Raw genomic sequence first — 27,897 nt, 5'->3', positions numbered from 1 at the left:
TTAAATTTCATTTTCTAATGAGCAGACCTATAATTCACATACATACACACACACACATACACACACACACATACACGACTCTGATACATTGATTTATGGTGCTCAACAGCAGTGAAAGAGAAAATTCAAAAGAGAAATAATATCCCCCAGGCCTATATGCAATAATTACGTTTGCTAAGTAAACCGATGAATACCAAAGTGAACAAGCTACACAGCAGTTCCTTTAATGACCAAGTGAACTGTGTTCCGATCTGCTCAAACTGTTGGAATTTTGTCTTTCGGTTTGCTATATGGTGAAGTCAGATTACTTCTTCTCACAACACGGTGTCATTTGGAACACATTAACTATGAGAGAGAAGGAGAACAGAGGGACTGACCACAGAAGCTTCTCTGATACTAAACAATTGTTTATTCCGTTTTCTCCCCAACCCCAAAGGATTTTGATTATTTCACTGTGGACATGGAGAAAGGAGCCAAAGGATTTGGATTCAGCATTCGTGGAGGAAGGGAATACAAAATGGATTTGTACGTGTTGAGATTGGCAGAAGATGGGCCAGCAATAAGGAATGGAAGGATGAGGGTAAGAACAGTCTCTTTTTGTAGAATTGCTTAATTCTGAAAGAAAATCCCATGGTGGTGTCAGAGGAGGACTAAAGTGTGCCATTAGGCAAGCAGATTTGATGTAGGTTTTGCCTTCTTTCGATTTTATGATCCAATTTTCTAAAGGTTTGGCCAAATGTTATTTAAGAATTATAATATCGCTCATTTTCCTGGTTATAGACTTCTAATTGACAAATCTCAATATAGTGTGTTATATATATATAGTTTCTCTAAAGAGCAAACTAAAGAAAATGAACAATCTAAGAAATAGCTTAAAATGGAAAGATCGCTCCATAATTTTTTCCATGGTTTGATGATTCAGTTTTCATTTGAGGTTGAGTCTTTTGAAATTTATTTTTAGCTTGATGCTTTTTTTCCCAAGTTTATTAGTCAAATGGTTCTGCGCTGCTTTGGAAATATTTCTTTTGTGTTGACTGGTCTTTTGGCTTTCATATTGGGCAGACAGAAGCAGTAGGAGAAAGGGGGACTAGGTTTTTTGGATACATGTTGTCTTTAAAAATGGTAGTAGTCAGAAATTTTCCAATTACAGTGTAAGTTGAAGGTGGATTTTTCAATGTAATAGTTACTTTGAGTTATCTGATGGATGCGTAACTGATTCTTCATCTAAAGATACAAAACAAAAATATAACAATATAGAACATTAGTCAGTCTCTTTCTCTCTCCCTCTGTAAAATGGCAACTAGTAAGCACATAATAAAAGTTAGTTATTATAAATAAAATCTAGAATTCATTCTTGGCCTCCCTCCTTGCTCTTTAAGTTAATACAGAATAGCTGTGGTTCTTGAGTTCTAGAACCTCAGATTCTTATGCTGAGCCTCACCAACCAATTGCTCCCGGACAACTGAATGAATCTGTTATTCCTACCACCAAGTCCACCATTTCTGTGGTTCTCATTCCCAAGTCAATGAATCATCCACAGTGCAAAAGCAGAAGGAATGTAAATCGTGTCTATTTTTCTCCCTCCCTTCACAATCCTTTGAGAACTGGGAAGTATCCAAGTTGGAATTTGGCCCTGCCCTGATCCAACACCAGCCTTCTCTTACCCCTTCTACGTGTGGTTTTAGGATAGGCCTCTGCATGGTTTCTTGGCTCCTATAAACAGAAAGGCACTTTCTTATGCTATAAAGTCAACTCACAAGTGGTTAAATAAAACAAAATTAATCTTTGCAGTGGCAGGTGAAAGCAACACCTCATGAAGGCCATGAGTGAAACGACCAGAGCCCTGTGAGAGAGGACAGCTCCACCCCACCCCCAGTGGACTTCAGAGGTGGCTTGTGTAGGTTCCAAACAGTGGCCACATTTTTTAACAAATGGTCTAAATGGCTACTCGATATATACAGTACTCCCAAGGCATACAAGCCTAAATATAGAAGTACTTTTATGTAAAAAGAATACTCTTTCTTACAGAATTTAAGCCAAAGCAGTAGCTCTCAGTGTGGTCCCTGTCATCAGCATCACCTGGGAAGGTGTTAGAAATGCAGATTCTCAAGCCCCACCACAAACCTACTGAATCAGAAACTCGAGGAGTGGGGCCACTAGGCTGTGTGTGCGTGTGTGTGGCTCAGGCTTCATTAATCCCCCCACGATCTTCTCTAAGGAGATTTCCATTCTGTTTCAACGGTTTACCTGAGGTCCTTAAATCCATGTAAACACAGATTTAGAATTCTGTAGGCAGGTGCTCAATTTTATGAAAGACGTTTTTTCCTTCTGGCAGGTGATAAAAATGAGTCCTCTACCTGGGTTTCAGGAAATAGTATTTTCACTTCTTGTCAAAGATTATAAAAATAAGCAATATTTCATCATTTTCCATGCCATTTTTATAAAGCAACCTATTCTTTCTGTGTACAAGCTGTCCAAAAGGAATTATTATGGCCAGTTTTAGATAATATGGGTTAGTTTATTTTGGACTACAATATATATATTTCTAACATTTAATTCTCAAAGAAAATGAGCCACTTGAGAGTCATAGAAATTCCATGGATCAGATTTTACTGGTTGATTTTATCTCCAGTCTTTGAAATAAGGCTGAGAACTTGGCAGGGATGGATGGAAGACTTTTTTCTGCTTTTTATGGGTTATCTTTGATATTCCAATGTTGTAAGTTTTTCTAACTCATGGATTCTTAGAGCACTAATAGGGAACTTGTCGAGAGGTGACCACGTCCATGTCAAGGAAAGGGACTACATCATGTAAGTTCGAAGGTGCTCATATTATCTACTGTCAGATAAATATTTTATGTCTGTACAGTTAAAGATCAATAATTGTTCTTGATCATAGCACATAATTAATTCGGATCTTGTTTTCATGTTTATTATCAAATTTAATCATTTAAAGCTAATCTTTTCTACCTTCATTCATGCTTATCAAAAATTGGTAATAACTTTTAATTCACTGATGTGTTTATTTCAGCAAGAACCAGGATTGAGCAATATTTGCATGACTCAAGAGTTTGATTATTTTAAACTAACGCATAAACTGGATAACATATAGGTTACCAATCTGGAAATTTCACAATAAAATGAATATGTAAATCTTAAATATCTGTGCAGGTGATGCTTATAAGGCAGCTGTTCACTCCGTGGGTATTATAGCTTGGTTTGTAAAGTTCCAAGACTTCTGAGAAAAGTCTGTAAACTAGACATTCACAGGCTATCATTAAAAATAAACTAAAGAAGAATAGAAGCTAGTGCCAGGTTCTTCTAGCCTTTGAAACACTTGGGCACATTTCTCCTTGTTAATGGGATTCCTCCATCTTCCGTCTTTTTTTTTTTTGTGAGGAAGATCAGCCCTGAGCTAACATCCATGCTAATCCTCCTCTTTTTGCTGAGGAAGATCAGCTCTGAGCTAACATCCATTGCCAATCCTCTTCCTTTTTTATTTTCCCCCCAAAGCCCCCCAGTAGATAGTTGTAGGTCATAGCTGCACATCCTTCTAGTTGCTGTATATGGGACGCGGCCTCAGCATGGCCGGAGAAGCGGTGCCTCAGTGTGCGCCCAGGATCCGAACCCGGGCCGCCAGTAGTGGAGTGCGAGCACTTAACCGACAAGCCACGGGGCTGGCCCCATCTTCAGTCTTAATGCATTATTTCCTCTACGCTCAAACTAAATACACACATACTTCATGATCAGGTAAGTTTGGAAAACACTAAGTTTTTTTCCCTTTTTCACAATCAGAAACAGAAGGAAAAAGTCAAGTAATGATCTGGTAATGGCAGGATATCTTACATTAAATCCAGTACAGTAAAATTGCTCAACTCAAAATTACTACGAAAGAGCTGGTGATTCTGAAAAATCATTTCATATAACAATTAATGAATTACTGTGCCCTTGGGTTAGGGATGTAAATAATACTACTTTTGAACAATTCGTTAATGCACCAGATGTTAGCCTCTGCACCTGAGACTTTTCCTAGGTCTTCTACGTTGGTCTTGGTTGTAGGACAGTGATGGTATGTGCCTGTTTAGTTGTAGGAGACTTTGCTAAGAATACGGAGAGAACCAGGTTTAGTGGGTGTCAGAGGAGGTGGCTAGCACAGGTGTAAGGACATCTTTCTCACACTGCGGATTCTAAGAAATGATGGCACAGATATATATTTTTAAAGCCTGTCCTTAGGCGTCCAAGTGATATCCCAGGTATCCAAGAGAAATGCCGATGATCTTCCTACCCCAGGGGTTCTTTCCTGGATCTGGTGAGAGACAGGTAGACATATCCCAAAAGTGAGGCCCAGGGGAATGATTTCACTCTAGTCTTTCTGGGCACCTGCAGCAGTGAGAATTATCTTAGCAGAGATCTTTGGCAAATTAGACTGGTTCTTTTTGTTTTTTTGTTTTTGTGAGGAAGATCAGCCCTGAGCTAACATCCATGCTAATCCTCCTCCTTTTGCTGAGGAAGACTGGCTCTGAGCTAACATCTATTGCCAATTCTCCTCCTTTTCCCCCCCAAAGCCCCAGTACATAGTTGTATGTCATAGTTGCACATCCTTCTAGTTGCTGTATGTGGGATGCGGCCTCAGCATGGCCGGAGAAGCTGTGCGTCGGTGCGCACCCGGGATCCAAACCCGGGCCGCCAGTAGCGGAGCGCACACACTTAACCGCTAAGCCACGGGGCTGGCCCCAAATTAGACTGTTTGACTTTCAAATTGATTAAGGAGTATTCTAATGGAATATGGAATTTTTTTTCTTCCTCTGAAAGCATTGTATGTTTTCTCAATTTTTTTGTTAAATAAATACTTTTTTTCCACTTGACGAAACAAGAGTCAGATCAGGCAAGTATCCTGATAAGTACTTATCCTGATAAGGTATCCAGATACAGTCAATGGGTTCCCTCAAGATATGAGAACATACTGACAGCAAACCACAATCAGAAAGTAGTGGGGAAAATAATGGCTCCTTTTTGAGGGTCAGATTTTCACACCAAAGTCTAGATATAGGGGAGAGGATAAGAAACTCATTTTCAGAAGATCAATTACATGCTTATTTAAAAGAGAAAATCTAGGACCCTGTGTATCAGAAACATATAAGAGTAACTAAATAAACAAATTTAAAGATTTACTAAAAATACGATATTTTGAGCCCTTCTAAACCCTCAGCCTTACTCCAAAAATAAGCAAACCTCCAAAATAAGCAAACATGGTGCATTTACTTTGTTAAACTTAGAAACATCAATTTACTTTGTTGAACCTTGTGCCTATAAAATAAGAAAAATGATACCTACTGTATAGAGTTGTTGGGAGGGTTTGAGAAATTTTTCAGGACGTAGTATTGATTTTTTTATTATAACAATAGAGTGAGGTATTAATTTGTGAGGGACTCACATATTAAAAGAGGGACTTAGATGTTAAGATATGCCATGAAATAGAATTTGAACAAAATAGTGCAGTTAGAATAAATAACAAGAAAAACCATGCAAATGATAATTACATGAAATATTCACTTTATTAAAAAAAGTAGAGAGTAGCAAGTTTTGACTTGAATTACTATATAGTTTTTCAACATCAATTAATATTGATGTATTAAAAGTTAAAGAGACAGGGGCCAGCCCGGTGGCACAGCAGTTAAGTTCTCACGCTCCGCTTCGGCGGCCCAGGGTTCACAGATTTGAATCCCAGGCACGGACCCATGCGCCACTCATCAAGCCATGTGTGGCGGCATCCCATATACAAAATAGAAGAAGATGAGCACAGATCTTATGTCAGAGCCAATCTTCCTCAGCAAAAAAAAAGAGGAGGATTGGCAACAGATGTTAGCTCAGAGCCAATCTTCCTCACACACAAAAAAAGTTAAAGAAACAAAACAAAACACGATCTGTAAATGTGGAAAATAACATAAACATTATGTCTGCTTGCTTTTCTTCGGTCACTCAAGAAGGCGAAGATAAGAGAAACACAAGTGACATTCAGATTTTAAGGAAAAGTGTAAGAAAGTATTAAAAATATTAATGGATCTGGTTTAAAAAGAAGACTTTAAATTTGTAAAATAGTCTAATAAAGTTGAGAGAGATAAAATTTTCACAACAGGTGAATAAATGTCTGGTACAAAGCTCTTAGGAACACAATCTAATTAAAAACTGAAAATAAATAGAAAACACAGGCAAAGAATAATGAAAATATGAAATAATTTACTGGTGAAGCTCAATGAAGCAAAGAATCTAAGAAATCAGGAGACATTTGGAGGGAAGGGATTATAGTTCTAAATAAAAATCTGAGAGTTGAATTAAAAGAGAATCTGAAAGGAGATCAAGTTTGCTCTTGAAAAGGTACAATATTTTCCTGCTTCCATAAAAGTGTAATATATTCCCCATTTCCACAAAATATATTTTCTATTATAAAAAAGAACATTTTTTAACTTCATCACCTTAAGAGCTATGTAATAGCTGTATATGCCTACTTAACATCACGTAAACGTATTTATAAAATGGCTTACCTTCTTCCTGAAGCTCATATGACGTCCAAGTCTGCCTGCAGTGAGCTTTGGAGTTAGACTGAACAATGTGCAAACAACATACTGCTTACATGTCTTTTTTGTTTAATTGAAAAGCAAAATTCCCTGATAACAGCTTCTGTTGAATTTGTCACCTCTCCTTCTATGGTCCAGACGTAACTAGACTGTGACTACGAAAGTATTCTATTTTACATATTGTTTTTATTAAGCATAAAACCATTTAAAAGAATATTTCTAACATATGTAATAGGTATAAATACTAACAATGATTCAAGCACCCATGAACCCATACCGCAGCTTAAAAAAACTGAACATTACCAGTCTCCCATGATTCCGTTCTCTCTCACTCTCCACTCCCCAGAAGTAACCAGCACCCTAAATATTGCCATTTCTTCTAGTTTTACCTCATATATGTGTATCTCCCAACTATATCATTTTGTTTTGCACACTTTGTGAACTTTATATGAATCATAGTGTCCATGTTCTTCTCTGTGGTTTGTTTTTTATACTCTCTGTTCATAAAGACTCATCCAAGTTGATGCATGAAGCTATAGTTCATTTATTTTCACTGCTGTAAATTGTTTATATACATATGTATATATAAATGAGTATGCTACAGTCTGTAATAGTCATCTATGGAGATTTGAGATTTTCCCTGTCAATGGACATTTGGGTCATTTCCCGTTTTTTGTAACTAATACAACACTTGTACATATTTCCTAAGGCACAAATGCGAGAATTTCACTAGACTAGCCTATATACCAAGGAGGGCACATATTTAACTTAACTAAATGACACAAAAATATTTCCTTAGGTGGTTGTACAAATTTATACTCATACCAATAATGTAAAAGAGTTTCCCTTACTACACATCTTCAAAAGATATTTTAAATTCTTGTTCTGGAAGGTAGAAAATGACATATTATTTAGGTTTGAATTTTCGTTTCTTGATTACAAATACTGTTCACCATCTTTTCTTATGTTTATTGGGCTTTCATGTTCCCTCTTGTAAAAACGCCTATTCCTATCTTTTCCCCACATTCTGTTGCATTGTTCCTTATTTTCATATTGATTTTAGAAGTATTTATATGTTCTTGGTGGTAGTTTTTCATCGATTGATGTGTTGCCAGTATCTTACCCCGGTTTATGGCATATAACTTCACTTTCTTTGTGATGCCTTTTGATAAATGGAAGGTCTTGATTTTAGTGTAATTGACTTAATCAACCTTTTCCTTTATAGTTTCCACTTTCTGTGTCATCTTTGAAAAATCATTCCCTACCTCATATTTTTAAAGATCTTCTTCTGTATCTTCTTCTAAAAGCTTTATAGTTTTGCTTTTCATATCTAAGTCTTTAATCACCTAGAATGGATTTCTCTTTGTAGTGTAAGGTAGAAATCCAATTTCAGTTTTTCCATATGGATAACCACCTGTTTCAGCAACATTTATTGAATATCCCCACGTTTCTCTCCAATCTGTGATGACAGCTCTATAATAAATAAAATTTTATAAATGCAATGGTCTGTTTATAGGTTATTTATACTGTTCTACTGGACCATTTGTCTATACCTACATCAATACTATACTTATTTACCTTTTAATAAGTCTTCAGTTTTGTTGAGGAAACTGCCCACCCCCTCATCCCCAGACAGACATCTTAATTCTTCAGGAATGTTTGGATGTTCTTGGGCCTTTTCTCTTCCATATAAATTTTTAGAATGTGCTTGTCCTACTAGGGTTTTTGTTGGAATTGCTTGGAATCTATAAATAAATGTGGGAAAACTTATATCTTTATAATATTGAGTCTTTCTACTCATGAACATGATATAATCCATTTATTTAGGTTTTCCATAAACTGCTTCAAGTTTTATAACTTTTTCCATAACATACCTGCAGATATTTTGATAGATTGATTCTAGGCACTTTGTATGTTTTATTTTTGCTCTTGTATGTAGTATTTCTTTAATGTTTAATATTTAACTTTAATATTTAACTGTTTGTTACCAGTGAAAAGAACAACAATCGATTTTTGTATATTGATCAACCGTATCATGCAAAATTAAATACACTCTCTTATTAATTCATAATTTACCCTTAGCTACCTCTGGATTTTCTACATAGATAATCACATTTTCTGCAAATGATGAGAGCTCTATGTCTTCCTTTTAAGTCCTTTTATTTCTTTTTCTTATTTTACTGTGTTGACTCAGCTTCCAGTTTGATGCTGAGTAGAAGTGGTCAAGTAAGCACTCTTGTTTTATTTCTAATCTTAGAGTGAATGCTTTTAACATTTCACCATTAAACATAGTGTTGAATGAGTTTATATAGATAACCTTTATCAGATTAAGAATGTTCTCTTCTATTACTAGTTTGCTGGAGAGTTTATTACGAATAGGTGTTGAATTTTATCTACTGTTTCTACTTCCATAGGAAGTATCATGTGATCTTTTTTCTTTAATATGTTAATTAATATTAATCAATGTTAATTAATATGATTAATCATTATTAATGGATTTTTATGTTAAATCACTCTTGATTTCCCCACATAAGTCCTACTTATTCGTGATGTATCTTTCTGATGCATTGTTCAACTCAGTTTTCTGATATTTCCTTTAGCATATTTGTTTCCATGTTCTTGAATAAGGTCTGTAATTTTCTTTTCTTGTAGTGTCCTTGAATGATTTTTATATTAACGTTATACTAGCCTTATAAAGTGAGAAAGAGAATAATCCCTTCTGTTGTTGTTGTTATCTGGGAAAGTTTACGTAAGTTGAGAATTGTCCGTGAATGTTGGATAGAATTGCACTTGTAAATCCATCCAGAACTAGTATATTTTCTTCCTGGGAAAATTTTAAACCACAGTTACATTTCTGTAATAACTAGGGTGTTATTCAGGTTTATCTATTTCTTCTTGAGTTGATTCTGATAAATTTCTTTATTCTCTAATAATTAATCTATTTTATTTTCATTTTCAAAGTTTTCATATAATATTATCTTTTTATATTTTTAATGTTTGAAGCATTTGTATTTATGTCCCCTTCTCATTTATTTGACTATTGTTTATTCATGTATTCTTTCTGTTTTTCTTTGTTAATCATGCCAGAGATTTGTCCATTTCTTTAATTCTTTTAAAGGACCAGGTTACATATTTGTTCTCTTGCTTATTCCTTTCTGCTTTTATATTTAATATTTCTCTCCCCCCATTTTCTTTTTTACTCTATTGTTCTTTTCCTTGCTCCTTAAGTGGATACTTAGATCAGTAATTCTCAGGTTTTCTTCAGCTCTCTTAATAATGTATAAATTTAAGGCTATAGTTTTGATATGTAGTATGTTCATTATTTTAAGTTCTAAATATATTCTAATTTCCACTATGATTTCTTCTTTTTTTATTGAGGTATAATTGACATATAACATTATATTAGTTTCAGGTGTACAACATAATGATTCGACACTTGTATACGTTGCAAAATGATCAGCACGATAAGTCTAGTTAACATCTGTCACCATACAAAGTTATAAAAATTTTTTTCCTGGGATGAGAACTTTTAAGATCTATTCTCTTAGCAACTTTCAAATATGCCATACAGTATTATTAAATATAGTCACCATGCTGTACATTACATCCCATGACTTATTTATTTTATAACTGAAGTTTGTACCTTTTGACCCCCTTCACTCATTTCTCCCACCCCACCCCCACCCTCCTACCTCTGGCAACCACCAATCTGTTCTCTGTATCTATAAGCTTGATATTGTTTGTTTGTTTAGATTCCACATATAAGTGAGATAATATTTATCTTTCTTTCTCGGCTTATTTCACTTAGCATAACACTCTCAAGGTCCATCCATGTTGTCCCAAATGGCAAGATTCCCTTCTTTTTCAAAGCTGAATAATATTCTAGTGTATATACATACCACATCTTCGTATCCATTCATCCAATGATAGACACTTAGGTTGTTTCCATTATGATTTCTTCTTTGACTAATGGATTATTTAGAAGGTGTTTTTGGTTTTTATTTGTAAATGTATAGGGATTTTCTGGTTAGTTTTCTATTTTTTATTTCTAGTGTAATTCCGTTAGCATCAGAGAATATTTTCTATATGATTTCGGTCTTTCAAGTTTGTTGTGGCTTGCTCTTTGGCTTTACATGTGTTCAATATTTTGTATATGAACTATGTGTGCTTAAACGGAATATGCATTCTATAATTGTTGAGTGCAGTGTTCTATAGATGTGTTCATTGGATAAAGCTTGATTATTATATTATCCAAGTATTCTATATTCTTACTAATTTTTATCTATTTGATCTATTAAATACTGAGCTAGGTTCTTTAAAAAATGTTTTGTTAATAATTTTGTAAATTTTTCTTTGATCTGTCAATTTTTACTTTGTATGTTTTGAGACCATGTTATTTGGTACTCGGGTATTTGTTATATTTTCCAGGTGAATTGAATCTTTTATCATTATGCAGTAACCTACCATATCTCTGTCAATGCTTTTTACTCTAAAGTCTGTTGTGTCTGATAATAATATAAGTACACTAGTTTTCTCTGTCTGATATGTCTCTTTTATCCTTTTGCTTTCAACCCTTCTGTACCCTTATATTTTATGTGTTTCTCTGGTCTATGTAGATGGATTTGTATTTTTTAACAATATATTTTAACTAGATCATCTTAGTCAATTTACATTAATTTTGAATACTAATATTTTTATTTAATTCTATTGCTTTATTTTGTCCCTTTTCTATATTAGTCCAGCTTTCTCTGTCTCACTCTTTGCATTCTTTTTACCTTCTTTTGAATAGTCCTTGGGGTTCCAGCCTCTGCAGGCATCTCCTATTAGACTCTCTGTTGTAGCCCCTACGCTGTGTTTTCTATCCTTGGTGCCCAGTCATCAAAATGGAAACTCGAGTGTCCCCACAATCAGCAGATACTTTCTGGTAAAACTTCCCTTTGGCATTTGTTTACCTCCCAGGAGTTGTACATTCCCTTTGTTTTTGGCGTCAGAGGATTGCTTACTTCCTTGCCTCTTCAGCATGGTAAGGTCATTCAGGGTATCTAATCCACCATATTGCTAGAAACACAAGTTTAAGTCACATTTACCTTCAATGACTGAATTATGGTTGCTAAAACTACTCCTGGTCTGAAGGCTGGAAATTAGCCCCCTCTCACAGTGTCCCCATGCAGGAGCCCCAGAGGGTTCCCCACATGTGCCCTGCAGTCATTCTGTAGCGCTCCCCCTTCCCTTCCTCTCCAACTTCAGCCCAGCTTGTGTGAGGCCCCTGCCTGCAAAGCCACTGAGGAGTCCTTGCCACTGCTCCAGCCCTGTCCGAGAACCCTGCAGCCACAGGCTGACTCTGGGTCCTGAGGCCGCCAGCCCTTGTGATGCGCATGCTGCTAGATATTGAGCAGAAAGAAGCGTAGTGCCCTCCATACCCTCCACACTTTGCCCCTCAGGGCTGTGGCAGCTCTGCCTGGGCCCACAGTCTCACAAAGGGTGAGGGATGGTCACACATTGATGTGCGTGCAGCAGCCGGGCAGGGAAATAAATGAGTGAAGAGTGGCTCTGCCCCTCCTGAGGAGCAGCCACTACCACCCAGGCCAATTGTCCTGTCAGTGTAAAGACACTAGCTTCCTCCTTCTAAGTCTTTGATTTTTCAAGAGAAAGCAAAAATCTGTATTTTTAAGAGTTAACCAGACTTGAAAAAAATACTTTTTTAATTTAAAAAAGCTGTGCAGGCCAAACAAAGCCAGTCTACAGGCAATGCAACGCTCACAGCTACCCTCTTTTATCATCTGCTGTAAACAGATCCCAGAGCAAGGGGAGCGTGGAGGGGCTGTGTGAAGGGAGGGGTGAAGCAGTTCCGACAGCGGCAGGGTCTGGAGTCCCAGCACAGCCCATCAACCATGCTCTGCTATGCCCTGGTATACTTGTAGAAGAGACTAATGCAGAAATGTTTGCAATGCCTCAGAAAGGCGCATGCTGAGAAAAATCGGTGTAAATTTTTGATCCTATGCCTCATCTGTGTATCTGAAATTTTAAAGATGGTTTTCACTCCTAGGCAAGTTATTTTGGTGGCCCAAATTATTTCGCGTTTGTCATCTCCTGCCAGATCAAGGAGGAATCTGCTCTGGGAGGGGACACATGTAATATTGTGCAGGTTCCTGGTGAAGTGCAGAAGAATCCCACCTTATCTTCCACAGGACCGAGGTTGCTTGTCTGGGCCATAAATGGGTAGGCCTGCCTAGCTGGAGGCTCGGCCTGATTTGGGGGAGGTGCCCTCTTCACATCTTGCTCGTATCCTGCCGTGGAGCTTGAATGGCATGACCCACTGTCTTGAATTAATATGCCCTTGGATCCAGAGAACAAAGCAGCGATGCTGTCTCCCTTAGCAACAAGAGACTCACTTACACATGCGGAATTTCCCCGTGGGATGAAGTTGGGTAAAAACCATGATATACACCCATCAGTGGGCCTGTCTCAGTTGGAAGCCTCTAGGCATTGACACACGAAGAATTACATTCACTTCGTTTGTTTTCAATCGGCTAATCTAAGGTATTCTCATTACCTCTTAAACTCACTCAGGTTCTTCCTTACCTGAAGACTCTTAGAGGGAAGTTCTTACCTGTCTCAGTGACTTCCTAGTACACTCCTGTCCCTGACAGCCCTGATATTCAAATATGGGCTCAACAACTCACTCCCTGTCTAGCTCTGACCTTGGACAAGTTACCCCATCAAGGGTTTACAGCTGCTCTATAGCCTCAAATACCAGCCTTCTCTGGGCAGCTTCAGGGGCACACACATTGAGGGAGGGAGGAAGTGTCCTCCTGCCAGCAGGACCAGTCCAATCAACCCTAGCAACTCGTAGAATGACAGCATGTCCTCATATTCCACAAGTTATTTAACAGAGAGTCAATTTTACTCTTCTGTAAAATGGGACTAATAATCTCTAGGAAGAGCAAAGTGCCTACTTCAATATTCTTGAGTTTCCTCCTATTCTTTCTCTCCCTCCTTCCCCCAAGACCTGTACTTCTTTTAAAGTACTCAGTACGCTAATCCAGAGATACAGAACACATTTTTTTAAGTAAGTGTGTATGTCAAAAGGCTATGAAAACAAATCAACTTGTCTGTGCCTCCCCCAAGTCTGTTAGATAAGGTGGGTTCCTTTTCAAAACACAAATCTAGTCTATCTTCCCTTTGCTTAAAACCCTTCAGTGGGACCCCATTTCTTTCAGGATGAAGATCAGACCTGTAACAAGGCTGTTGAAGCCCCACATGTGTCAGGCCCCTGCTTCCCTCTCCAGTTCACCTCACCCAGACTCTCCTTGCTTCTCATTGTCCCCCCAACTAGTCTCTCCGTCTCAGACAGTGCACCTGCTTCCTCCTGCCCTCGGGCTCTGCACACGTTGCTCTCTCCTCCCGAAATGCTCCTCCCTCTCCTCTTCCCCTGGTTAATTCCTCCTCATCCTCTCATCCCAGCTCAAGCACCTCGTCCTCAGAGAAGGCTTCTGTTCTCCCTTCTGCAGTCAGGTCATATCTGCCTGTCATTGGCTCTCACATCTACTTCACAGCATTTGTCGCGACGCTAATTTTACATTGATGTATGTGATTATGTTATGAAATCTGTCTCTCCAGAGTATAAACTCTGTGAGGGCAGGAACATGTTGCTCTGTGCTCCCCACTGCACCCCAGAGCTCAGCACTGTGCCTGGCCCACGGTGAGCACTTAGTAGATATTTCCTGCTAAATGAATACGTGAACAGAAGCCTTCGAAGTGCAGAGCCCTGCAGGGGTGTTTTCCAGCTCCGGAAGTTAGCTTGCTATGCTAACTTCATGGCCACAAAGGCACCCGATGAACCGGGACGTGGGATTCCAGACATAACTGAGGATATGAATATATGCAGCCAATTCGGTCTAACTCACAGTCAGCTCTTTATGCCCTAGTGCCTCCCTGTAAACACAGTCCTTTTCGGGGGACATTTAATTATTACAGATTTTGCAGGATCAGTGAGGTAGTGCATGTAAACCCTTATTGTGCCTAACATTTTTGTTTAAATTTTTTTTATTTGTTTATTTTTCCCCCAAAGCCCCAGTAGATAGTTGTATGTCATAGTTGCACATCCTTCTAGTTGCTGTATGTGGGATGCGGCCTCAGCATGGCCGGAGAAGCAGTGCGTCGATGTGCGCCCAGGATCTGAACCCGGGCCGCCAGTAGCGGAGCGCGCACTCAACTGCTATGCCACGGGGCCGGCCCTGCCTAACATTTTCAAAATGCCTTTAATCTTAAACTATGTGACGTTTCCAGTGTTGTTCTCCGCATATGTAAACTCCCTATCACCAAATGTGAATGACAAGGTAAGAATGGAAATAAAGTAAAATAAGGTCAAGCAGGAAATAATGAAGAACTTCAAAAGCATGAGGTATGCAAAACATGACAGAATAAAGGGTTACAAGACAGGTGTGCCGGAGCTTGTTAGAAAACGTACACAGGAGAGCAGGCAATTGGGCGAATGACGGGAAAACCAGAGCTTGGCAGAATATTCGAACTCTGCAGAGCTCACCCCATCAGGTCGATGCAGATAAATGAGCTAAGGGGGTTGATGAAATTGAAAGCCTGCGAGAAGAGAGAGAACAAGTGCCTAAGAGAGGAATACAGCAGTCAGCCCGGAGAAATAGAGCAATTGTCTGGGCTCGGGTGGATCATTTCAGGGGCCCTGCGCTGCAAAGATCATCCACCCAATTTTTCATTACTTCCGGGTGCTGACACTCAGTAAACCAGAAAGCTCATCTCTGCATAACGCGTGTGCCTTACATGTCATCACAGCCCGTGTCACTCAGCCGCCCGGTCGTCTCTGAGCCATCACTCTGACTCACTGTTCAGATTGTCCGTGAATGTGAGGTTTCTCCTTTATTGTTTGATTCTGCTCCATGCCTTTTATGAAGGAAAAGAAGAACCTTTCACAAAGATCATATCCATTACCTTTTTCTTTTCAGAGTCTGACCTGTGAACACTGTGTTAAATGAGTTACACGAGTTCCTTTTAGGAATGAGGAAGAGCGTTGTCTTGATTAGAGAAGGGAGCCGTGGGGAGCAGAGCCAGCTCGCATGGCGTTAGACTTCACTGTCAGTTATTCAGGGTTTGTCACCCACATGGGGAGGGCTCCGTTTCTCAGCCCTGTTTCTTCTTCTATTGGATGCCCAACTTTGAACCATTTCAAAAGCAGCTTCCCATGAGGGCTAGTTAAAGGTTTGGTAAGAAATCAAAGGGTTGGTGTTAGGATTGCATCTTGGTGGGGAAAGGCATGGAAGAAATTGAATAAATTAGAAGTGAGGCGAATCTTTGCATTTTAATCATTTATGCTTTTTTTTTTGCCTATGGAAAAGAATGAAAAGTTTACAAACCTCTTCTGTGGTCTGAAAAACACATTTTACTTGCCTCTTCAATGAGGGGAGTGAGTATAGTTTCCTCTTTTATACTAAGCCATCATTTCTCTGTCTTTATCTGAGAACAAATCACAATTTCTTCCCTCTTCATTTTCACAAAATGTCCTCCCAGTGTTTATGCAGATGAGCCGTCTGCTTGAGCTTCTCTGCCGTTCCATCTCTCCCCCAGACCTAAAGCTCTTCTGGTGGGTGGTGAGAGAGTCACGCAGTTTGTTCAGTCTACCACTCCCCTTCTCTGTTTTAACGAGAAAAGTGGGCATGGGGGCCGACCCTGTGGCGTAGCGGTTAAGTGCATGTGCTCCGCTGCTGGCAGCCCGGGTTCGGATCCTGGGTGCACACTAACGCACCGCTTGTCAAGCCATGCTGTGGCGGCGTCTCATATAAAGTGGAGGAAGATGGGCACAGATGTTAGCCCAGGGCCAGTCTTCCTCAGCAAGAAGAGGAGGATTGGCATGGATGTTAGCTCAGGGCTGATATTCCTCACAAAAAAAAAAAGTGGGCAGGAAATACGTCTTGATCTTGATTCACACAGGATTTGGCTTGCAGAGCAGAGCAATGCAGAAGATATCGAGAGCCAGGTACTCTGTTTTTCAGATATGATTCCCAGGCCATTCATGTCTCTTTGAGGTACCCGGGTTGCGCTGCCTCATTGGCAGTACATCATCCTCAGACCATGGCCCCTTCTTTCCCGGTGGCGGCTCCCTAGCACCTGTGCTATTCAACAAAGAAATTGCCTCTGCTCCTGCCTGTGAAACATTGCTGCCTCCTTCTCCAGGATAAAAAGGTCATTACTGTGTCTGACCCCCCGGGTGGTTCAACTTGACAAGACACTTGTTTTTCAATAAGTACTTCTTCCCTATATTGGGATCTATCACCTCTTCTTGATCCTGTATGAAACAGCACAATCCCCAAGGCAGGCTTGTCCCATTATTCGGTCAACTTTGGGAGGTGTGGACTGATATCCCTCCTAAATGCCTAACCTCAATTTCCCGCTGCCTGTCGGGTTTCCAAGGCACTCATTTTCCAGTTCCAACCAGCCACCAGCTCTTGACATTATGCCTTCTCAGCGTTTCATGTCTTTGTGTAATTATCTGCCAAAAGGATGAATACACTACTGGTCTTTAGGACACTGTCAGCAATATTAGTCTCTTGCAAGATAAAAAGAAGACTCCACAACCTATTAGCATTACTTTGCTTCTGTATGAGACCTTGAGAGAAGAGTGATTGAGCCCAGAAAGGGCAATTAAGGCCAAATGTAAGTTAGCAAATAGAAGGGTTAATGAATATTGAATATTGGGTCATTTTCAAATATTGCCTTCCTAGCTGCAGAGGGCAAGGAAAACTGGGAGACGTACCTAATATCAAAGGAAAGTGGGGAAAAAGCTGCCGAGTCAATGCTCACAATTAGCTGCTCAGTTCAGCAGTGTGCTCGGTCCTGATCAGGGGCTGGCCTGAGGGACGCCAGGACACATTGCTTTAGTCTGTATCTTTCTGAAAATGGACACGTGCATTAAGGAAACTTAAGTCAGATCCCTTTCATTCCATTGCCACTGCCACAATACAGACTCTCATTTTTTTTGTTGTCTTGAACTATTCCAGTAGCTAGATGTATCCCACCTGTCTCTAATTTCTCCTATTCATGCTTCATACTACCACCAAAATTATATTCCTAAATTGCAGGTGTAATCAAATCTCTTGTCTCCTCAAAAGTTTTCAACAACCTGCCTTTGCAGGATAAGATCTAAATGTGTTAACAAGTTTTTGGTTTTTTGGTTATTTTTTTTAAAAAAGACCTTCTACAGTCTGGCCCAATGTAACTTGCCACCTTTGTATGCTACTCCATTCCCCTAATTTATGCTCCAGCCATTGCTGCTTCCAGGACACACCGTGCCGTTTCACACTTTCATGTCTTCCTTCATCCCTTTCTTCCCAAATGGAATCTCCTCTTTGTCCATTTCTATTTTTAAAACCCTATTTGTCTTTCACAGACGAGTTCTGACTACCCCAGGAAGCCTTCACTGATTCCCTCCTCTCCCCTCCCACCCCCATTCAGATGAAGTGCTCTCTCATCAGCACTCCCATAGCACACTTTTGGGTATATTTTTATTATGAAATATAGTAAAGTAGAAAAGAGATTGTAGACTATATATGTAAGGTTTAAACAACAATAATAAAATAAGCACCCACAAACCACTACCCAGCTTAAGAAATAGAACAATGACAATATATTTGAAGCCTTCTGTATGTCCCCCCTTCCCCCCGCCACCTGCCAGAGGTAACTCCTCTCCTGAATTCTGTATTTATTATTTCTTTGCTTTTCTTAACAGTTTACAGTATATGGATATGCCCCTCAACAATATATTCTTTAGTTTCACATGTTTTTGAACTTTATAGACATAGGATTATATTTTTTATATTTTCTCAATTTTTTTTTAGCTCAACATTGTGAAATTTACCCATGTTAATGTGTATTGCTGTAGTTTATTCATTTTCACTACTGACTAGTTTCCTATTATGTGAATATGAATTTATTTATCCATTTTCCTGTTGATGAGCATTAGAGTGTTTCCAGTTCCTTCTATTAGAAACATTGCTGTTGTGGACATTCTTGTAAAGTTCTCCTGGTACACATATGCAAGATTTTCTCTCAGGAAAAATTCCTGAATCTATTTCTAGGAGTAGATTTGCTGGGTCCTGGGATCTGAGCAACTTCAAATTGACTAAATAATGCCAGAAAATTTTCCAAAGTGTTTGTACCAATAGCTATACTCCTACATGCAGTATATGATTCCCCATTGCTCTATATCATTGTCAATATTTGATATAAAATTGATATTAAATTTCTGTTAGTGTTGTGGTTGTGAAATGCTATATCATTATGGTTTTAATTCCCTTCCTGATTACTAATGAACGTCTTTTTATATGTTTGAGTTATTCATTTTCCTCTTCTGTGATACATATGTTGATGTCTCTTGCACATATTTTTCTTGTTATTTTTGTCTTTTCCTTACTGATTTTTATACATGATGGATATTGTATTTTTGTTGGTTATGTGTATTGCAAATAGCTTTTCCCAGTTTGTGGCAGGTCTTTTTTCTTTATGATCTCCTTCAATGAAATCAAACTCATAACCTTTTTTATTTTGGTCTTGAAGATTTGCCCTGAGCTAACATCAGCTGCCAATCTTCCTGTTTTTTTGCTTGAGGAAGATTAGCCCTGAGCTAACATCTGTGCCAATCTTCCTCTGTTTTGTATGTGGGTCGCCATCTCAGCATGGCTGACAAGTGGTGTAGGTCTGTGCCCAGGATCCAAACCCGTGAACCCAGGCCACCAAAGCAGAGCATGCCAAACTTAACCACTATGCCATGCGGCCAGCCCCCAAACTCATAATTTTTGTATAATCAAATATATCAGTATTCTGTATTGTTTGCATTTTTGTGCTTTAAGAAATCCTTTCCTATCTTAAAGTCATATTTTTTTCTAGAAGTTGTAAGATTGGATCCTTCACATTTAAACCCACAATCTGTCAGGGATTGGGTTTTGTGTATGGTATGAGGAGAGATGCATCCTAAAAAATGTTTAACCACAGCATTTAGTTCATTGTAGTTTATAATAAAATTTAATGTGTTAGATTGTAAAGACCTTGATATGTGATAGTGTGTCATAATCATCTCTGTATCCTCTACTGTCTTAGCACAACACTTTCCAACTAGTGGGTACTCAGGAAGACTAGAATATCATGGCCATTGGACACCTCCGAATGCCCTTGTCCTTCCACTGTGCCTCTGACAACACTAGGAAGATAGCACTGTAGCAGGGAGCATAGTGGCTTCTTTCTCCATCTTGTTGGACACCTCTCCTCCCCATCCCATCCTCTGCAGATGTTCTCATAAGCTGCTCCCCTGCTCCATTCCTCATAAGCACAGCCAGGGAACAAGACTCCTCAATAGCAAAGAACATTGGAATGGCCAGCCAGTTTGTTTGTTTTGGCCCACAATAGCCTAAGAATACACCTGCCAGGAGTATTGTAGGAAGCCAGGGACAGGCCTCAACAGTGTGGAACCAATTCCAGCCTGCACTCAGACAATCCAGCATGGCTCAGACATCACAGATCATGGAGAAGTGTCTGCTGTGTGTTTTTGGGTGCCGGTAAAACGAAAATTCCAGTGGATTCACTTTACTTTTCAACCACCAGAGTAAGTTAACATGGCACTAAATACAAGTATAAAGTTCTTTTCTGAATCATGCAAGCGTGAAACAGAAATATTTCAATTCACAGCCTAGATATATTCGTGTGTGCTTTTTCTATGCTTTCAATTCTGAGCAATTGAGCACATATTTATTCAGTATTTACTAGAGTAAATATTTCTAGAATATGCAGAGAAACACTGCAAAGCACTGTGGATAGCAGAGTAACATAAGGAAAGAGCCTGGATTTGGGCAGATCCCAGCTTAGTCACTACTCACTAGTTGGCTAGCCTCAGCTTTCTCATCACAAAATGGAGATCAAGACATACCTACCTTGCAGGGTTTTTGTAATAATTGAATGAGGTAATTAATATAAGTGCACAACACTGTCTGGTGTGTTCTAGGCTATCAATAAATTATTTAAGGATTATGATGATGAAAAAGAGAGGGAGGAGGAGGAATGATGATTGAATATGATGAAATGACCCAATCCCTACTCTTTGGAAATACATACTTTATGATGTCTACGTAGATCAACAATTCAGAAACAAAGCTGACTGCAGTAAGAGCTGTAATTGTCATAACTATATTTTCAAAACCAAAAATTGAAATGTGATCTTACTTAAATGAGTCCAAGAGCATATTAGGACCTTATATTAGAAATTGGGATTGTCCCAGAATATTGAGACATGCAATCCCTATAGCTATCATAGAAGCACTGATCATTTGCCATAGAAAAGATCAGTTTGGCCCTGGAGAGAATCCTTAGAGAAGATGATATTTGAGTGGGGTCTTGATAAGCCTTCAATGAGTAGATATGAGGAAAGAGAGGAGGAATTCCAGGTAGCAGAGGGAATACCATAGAACAGGACAGAAAACATGTAAGACCCGCCCTACCCTCCAGGTGCCTTTTTATCATATAGAAAAGATTATAGATAATCCTCAGGACTCCAGAGAATCCCCTGGGGTAGGAATGGGAGCTGGGAACTAAGATGGGGGTAAAAGTTAGCGGGAACCTGAGTACTACCCCATACCCGCACCTCGGTTACAGTCAAAGCAGCTCTGCTTTTGTATGTCATTTATTGCCTTTCTCAAGTAAAATTTCATTTGCAAAAGACTTTCCACTGCTTAATGAAAGGTAAAAAGCATTATTGGATGGTGTGCTTAGCCCTTGCCTTATATTCTGTAACTAATCCACGTGGCCCTTTTGGTGACTCAGTGATGACTTTTGCTTTGGCTACTCGTCTTGCAAAATTGTCAGAGTCCTACCTGGGACAGAGGTCAACAGTGTTGTGGTTGTCTCTAGGGTCTGGGTCCAAACTCTATTTTAAAGAGAGGGGGCCCAAGGAGAATGTAAAGCAAGCACAACCCAGCCCTGAATGTAAGGTTGTGTGATTCAGATTGTGTTCAGACCCTTTGGTGGGGAAAAGGAAGCCCATCTGACATGTCAACTAGGATTTGAGAGATTGACCTTGAATAGTAAATATTGGATACCCTAAAAGGAACGCTGACGGAAAGCATGCAAAATACAACATGGCGGCCTCCCAGGCTGGGTCCTAGAGGGATATACTGAATAGGCAGACTCCTTTGGGATAGCATGTCTCATGTCTGAGCTCATTGAACTTCTGCAGGTAAATTAGAGAGGCCTCTAGAGGAAAAAAAACAACTCAGATGTGCCATATGGGAAACTACACAGAATGTTGTCATCCATTGTAAGAAGAGTATAGTAATCAGTGAATCACAGAGGTTTTAAACTATTGGTTGTTTGTATTCTCACTCATTTGTGCTGGCCTTTTTAAATTGGCCCCACTATTATCATTGCCACATCCAAGTGTCTTGGAATGAAATGAATATATGTAAATTTTCCATTTAGCTCCAGGTATCCAAGTGGCAATAAAGCTTATATTTAGAAAAGGTAAACTAGAAAATAGAAATACATTGGAAATGTTCGAGACAGCATGGCCACAGTTAGAACAATGGGACAAAGAAAAATGTCACAGCTATCTATGCTGACAAAGATATTGCTTCTTGATGCAGCAAGGAGATTTGTGGAATAAGAGCTCAGAGGAGCTCATACTTTACACAGTTTCATATAGCTCATAATAACAGATGACATCAGTGTTCTTCTGTTAGAGAGGCAAAAGCCCTACCCTTTTAGTGATATATTATTGCTTTCAAAAATTGTTGAGAATATCTAAATTTGAAAAGGGACAAAATGGCTTTAAAAAGCTCCCTAGGTAATTCTGATGCATACTCCTGGGTAAAACCCATTTTTGAATAGGCTGGAATAGGCAATTGGGCATTAAATGAACCACTGTTGCAAAATATACAATATAAGGCCAAAAAAAAATAGTTAATCCTTCATAACTCAGTTGTCTCCTGGGTATTTCACTAAGAAAATGACAGGATGGTTAAAATAATTCCACTTTTATTTATGTGATTAATTTAATTCTTTGAAAAAAAATACTTTTCATTTTCTAAAGATCTCTTAAACAGCTATGGATTAACTTCTAATAAAACCTTTGTCTGCAAATTACAGTTAAAATATTTGAGTTAGTAATTGGTACTTAATGCATTTCATGGTACTTCACAAGTGAAGTGGAGAGATAAAGTGTAGGTATTGTTCTTAAACCTGAAATTCTGATAATTATTCACTGTATGTAACCTAAAGATTTTAGAAATCATTTGTATTTGAAAATGAATTTGTATTTGAAAGTGAGGGTATGAGTGAGACTCTAGAAAACTGCAGTCCTACAAGATTTCACGATTTCTGTGTAGGGCTGTAGTAATCAAAACAGTGGGAATACTGTTGCTGCTGCGGCCACGTTGACCAAAGGACCCTGGGGGAGCCCAGAAGAAGACCAGCAGGTACGGAGATTCAATGTGCAGTTGAGGCACCATTACAAATCAGGGGTGAAGGACAGATTCTAGATAACTGGTGTAGAACAAATGGTTATCCACACAAAAATAAATCTCGACTTCATACCATACGCAAAAATCAACTGCAGGCAGATTAAAGAATGAGTGTGAAAAGGAAAACTATTAAAACTTTTAGAAGAAAATATAGGAAAATATATTTATTTCATCTGAGTTGGGAAGGATATTTTTATACAAGTCCAAAAAGCCCAAACCACCATAAAGGAATATTACTGATAAACGTGTTCCATTAAAATTTTAAGCACCTCCATGACAGAACACCATGAACCAAGTAAAAAGACAAGCCTCACATTAAGAGAATGTATTTGCAATAATAAAACAGACAAACGCATGCTATCTGGAACATGTAAATAGTAAAGAACTTTTATGAATTAATAACAAAAAGACAACCCAAGGGAAAAAAAATGGACAAAGTACATGATGAAGAAATTTATGAAAGAAATCCAAATGGCCAATAAACATCTGCAAAGAGGTTCAACATCAGGAAAAAGCAAATAAAAGCAGTAAGATAGCATTTCACGTCCAGCAGATTGGCAAAAGTTTAAAAGTCCAGCAATTCCAAACACTGGCAAAGATGTAGGGAACTGGAAACTCCTATTCACTACTGGTGATAAAGTAAATTGGTGCTGCCACTTTGGAGAGCAATTTGGCAACAGCAAATAAATTTGAAGATGCATATACCATACAAATCATCACTCCACTGCTGTGCATATACCCCGTCCTTGCTCGTATATACCAGGAGACAACTCAACAATGTTTATTGCAGCATGGTTTCTAATTGCAAATATTGGGGGGGGGATCCTAAACGTGCATCGTTAGAACAAAAAAATAAACTAAAGAATATTTATATAATGGAGTATTATATAGTAGTTAAAATGAATGAACTATATCTGCTACATGAATAAATTCCAACAACATAATGTTGAGTAAAAAACCAAGTTACAGAGTCAAATATGTAATGCTATTTATGCAAAGTGTAAACACTTGCAATATCACATATTATTTATGGATGTGTACCTATGAAGTGAAAGTCATAAAAGCAGGAAAAAAAAGAACAAGCATCAACTACAGAATAGTGGTTGCCTTTGTAAGGAGGGGAACGAATTCAGGAAGCATACAGGGGCTCCAACTCTGTCTATAATATTTTCTTTTTTGTGCAAAACAGTTTGAAGCAAATATCACGCAATATTAACCTAATTAAAATCTGGTTGGTTAGTGCAAGGATGAATGCTTTATTACTCAACTCTTAAATATTTTTGAATATTACATAATTTAAACAAAAACAAATGAAATTTTTCATCATAGAATTATTAATCTGAGAAGGGTTCTCAAAAAGTCAAGGGTGAACTGCACGCTACCCACAGATCTATTAGTGCACAAGTTGTCTTTCCTAAATTTAAAACTCTGCAGCAGAGGTCAGCAGACCTTTTCTATAAAGGGCCAGATAGTAAATATCTTTGACTTTGTGGACCGTACAGTCTTTGTCACAGCTACTCAGCTCTACCGTAGTGGTACAAAAGCATCAATAGGCAATATGTAAATGCATGCATATGACTGTGTTCCAATAACATGTTACTTAAAAAAACAAGCGGTGGGCTGGATTTGGTTTGTGGCCATAGTTTACTAAACTCTAAACTCAGAAAGCCCAAAATTCCAAACACTACCTTTTACTCCCAAATATAACCACAATCATTAGTATTTTATATATTCAAGTTTAAAGTGAGTTTGAGAGTCTCCTGTTGAATAAAATTTAATGTAACATCTATTGCATGCTTACCATGTGTCAGGCACTGTTACGTTTACATACATCTCCCATATGATCTTCTCAACAACCTATGAGATAGACACCATCATCATCCCCATTTTCAGATGAGGAAACTGAGACTTACAGAGGTTAAATGCCTTGTCTAACATCTCTGAGTTAATAAATGGTGTTAGTCATAAGATGCACACCCAGGGCTCCTGATCCCACCAAAGCCCATGCTGTTAGTCACATTGCTGCACTGTCTCCCTCCACAGGGTCCTTCATGTCTCCACAACATAAATTAACTAATATAAACAATCACAATAAAAAAATCAAAATGTGTCAGAGTAGGACCTGGCATATTAGGTTCTAATACAAAACACATATTATGCACATTCAGTAACCCATTTTTTTAGAAAATCTTGGCTAGTAAGGACTTAAAGAAGAAATGAAAATGAAGTCACTTTTTAGTTATCCAGAGTGAGGATGAGTAAGTAAAATTAATAGATAATCCACCAGCTTCATCCAGCTCCCTGTTCTTATTCTGCTGTTCCTCTGCATGTGGTATGATGATAGAAAATCTCAGCCTGGATCTTTCCAATTATCTAAGAAATCGTGACTCAGGCCACAACTGAGGATAAAAGACTTAAATTCCCTACATTCCGTTTAGAGAATCACCAATAATGAGGCTGGCCACTTCCTTGGGGGGTCTGCTGGGAGCTGCTATTTCACAGAACTAATCCTACTGATTTGTCCTTCCCTACACTCTTTCAATGGAGAACAGAAGCAAGAGTTTCTCTTTGGGAGAAAATGGAGTTTGTGAAGCTGTAACCATCCCTTCTCTCTACCCCAGCCCCTTGAGGGAAAGAGGTATTAGACTTGTTCTGTTCTCCTCCTTCAAAGTTGGAGATGCTTGAATCATCCTTGTCCTCCACTCCATGGGAGACTGATGATTGTTTCTTATCTAAAAGTGGCTAAGCTATTAAATCAATAGAGGCCCTAATGAGCTGGGGAAGGGAGAAAAAGACAGAGGAATGATAGAAAGGAAAGAGAGGGAGTTCTGGGGCAGCCTACACTCCCACCATTTCCCATGGGTTGAGTGGACACTACAGAAGGTGATTTGAGGCTTAAGCCATCTTTCTGGTGGGATATTTTCTGGCCAAAGGGACCCCTGCTTAAAGAGACTATAGGTTGTATTATTCATGGTGGAGGAAAGAGGTGCTGAATGGAAGAGGAAGAGGCCAACTTTATCTGTGTCTCCCAACATGGAGAGGAAACTCCACATTGGGTCTTCCAAAAAAGTGACCCAAAGCATCCTCAGAAGAGAGGCAGTATTTGGATGTCCACAGAATTTAAATTCCCTGAGGTCAGAAATCTTGTCTTCCTTGATTTCCATCATATCCCCAGCACTGAGAACAGTCCCTGGCACAAAGTGAACATGCAATTAAGATCTGCTGCACAAAGAACAGCAAAAAAAGGGGAGAACAGACTTGCCACCAGTAACTCTTATTCTCTCAAGTGAATGTTGCCCCTCTTACATTACCCTGCCATCAGAGCTTCTCTAGCAGACAGGAGAGATGAGGAAGAAGAGCGAGGGGTTGGAGAAAGAGAAGAACAAGATCCTTTCCCTTCTTAAGTAGCTCAAGCCTTCAGCCTAGTCTGCAGTGGGAGGGGGGCGCTTTTAACTGAAGGTAAAGTTGCAATGCTAACTGCACTATACTTTTTTAATAGCTAAAAGTGTTGAAAAATAATGGAATTATAATACTACCCAGCAGGAGGGGGTGGAAGTCAACAGAGCACAGCTGGTAATAGTTATTGGAAAAATTAATCAATTGCACATTTATACCTCAGTGACTGGAAACACTTCCATCAAACAAGTTACATTAACAATATGATATCCTTGGAAAACAAAGGTGATTAGAAAACAAGGATTCTCTATCAGGACAAGCCTGCAGAATTGTTTTTCTAAGAGTGGTGATGAATTTGAAAGTTTCCATTCACTCAGTGCTTTTGGTGACAAGTGGCCCATATTTGCAAAATGACTAGGCAGCATCACACCAAAAACAGTGCAAGACTGTACAGAGACAATATAAGAGAGGTCAGCCTCCAAAAGTAGCAGTATAATAGTGAACTCAGGCAGGTTTGAGGGGTCATACTGAGAGATATCCAAAGATTACTGGGAAGTGTAAGAAACTGAATGGAAGAGATGACAAGGGCCATAGTCCAAGGCAGGAACCAAGGACACAAAACCAGAAAATACTCAAGGAAGTAGAAGACAAGATCAGAGGAAGCATCATGAAGTGGATCCAAGTTCTTCTTGAATGTCCAGTCACAGCGACTATTAAAAGTACCTGTCCAACCCAAATTAAGGGGTACAGTCAGTGGCATGGAACAGCTCAAGCTAACTAACCATGCACAGATTAACCTGATATCTTGGTACTAATGGCACTCACTATGCATTATTCATAAGTTAATGAGCTCCCAATGTAAAAAAAATTTGAATGAGAATTTCACTTCCCAAAGTTAATTTGAATTGTTCTTTGTTTTCTCTAATTCATAATGCGTGTTTGCTTGTTTGTTTGAGAATTAAATGAGGTAATGCTTCTAACATGCCTAGAAACTATCTGGCATAAAACAGTGTTCAATAAGTGCTAGTTACTCTGAAGGGTCAACTTTTTCATCTGGGTGGTTCACAACTGTGTAATAAGCTCTTGGGTAATTAACTGAGAGCTTAGTATAGAGACAGAAATTTAAATGCATGTGTAGCAGCATAGGTGTAAATGTTCACACAGAGAGCTGAAAATAATTGGAGTCTAGTTAGGATGCATGATAGAGTAACATCACTTGAGCTGCCTTTTCAAAATAATTAATTAGGAAACTCATTAACTAGCAGCACGTGGTGCTCTGGGCTCTGAAGATGGAGGGTGTCTCATGTATGAGATTCACAACAGCGGTCAACTCTCATGACGTCACATCAAGTTGCATTTCTTTTCTCCACCCAATATTCTGTGCATTTCTTTGGATGC

At 38.8% G+C, this 27,897-nt stretch overlaps 1 protein-coding gene across 1 annotated transcript in view; it reads left to right on the top strand.

Annotated features, from left to right (window-relative positions):
* Positions 1-27,897, top strand: part of MAGI2 (membrane associated guanylate kinase, WW and PDZ domain containing 2) — a 989,343-nt gene that overhangs the window by 895,415 nt on the left and 66,031 nt on the right. The window contains exon 19 of the mRNA XM_058524198.1: positions 437-580. Coding sequence (XP_058380181.1) covers positions 437-580 — 144 coding nt within the window. The remainder of the gene's footprint in view (positions 1-436; positions 581-27,897) is intronic.

This window comes from Diceros bicornis, chromosome 3 (assembly GCF_020826845.1).
Source record: "Diceros bicornis minor isolate mBicDic1 chromosome 3, mDicBic1.mat.cur, whole genome shotgun sequence".
In the NCBI taxonomy this organism is placed as follows: domain Eukaryota; kingdom Metazoa; phylum Chordata; class Mammalia; order Perissodactyla; family Rhinocerotidae; genus Diceros; species Diceros bicornis.
The sequence above is the reverse complement of the archived record's forward strand: the minus strand, read 5'-3'. Positions and strand labels throughout refer to the sequence as shown.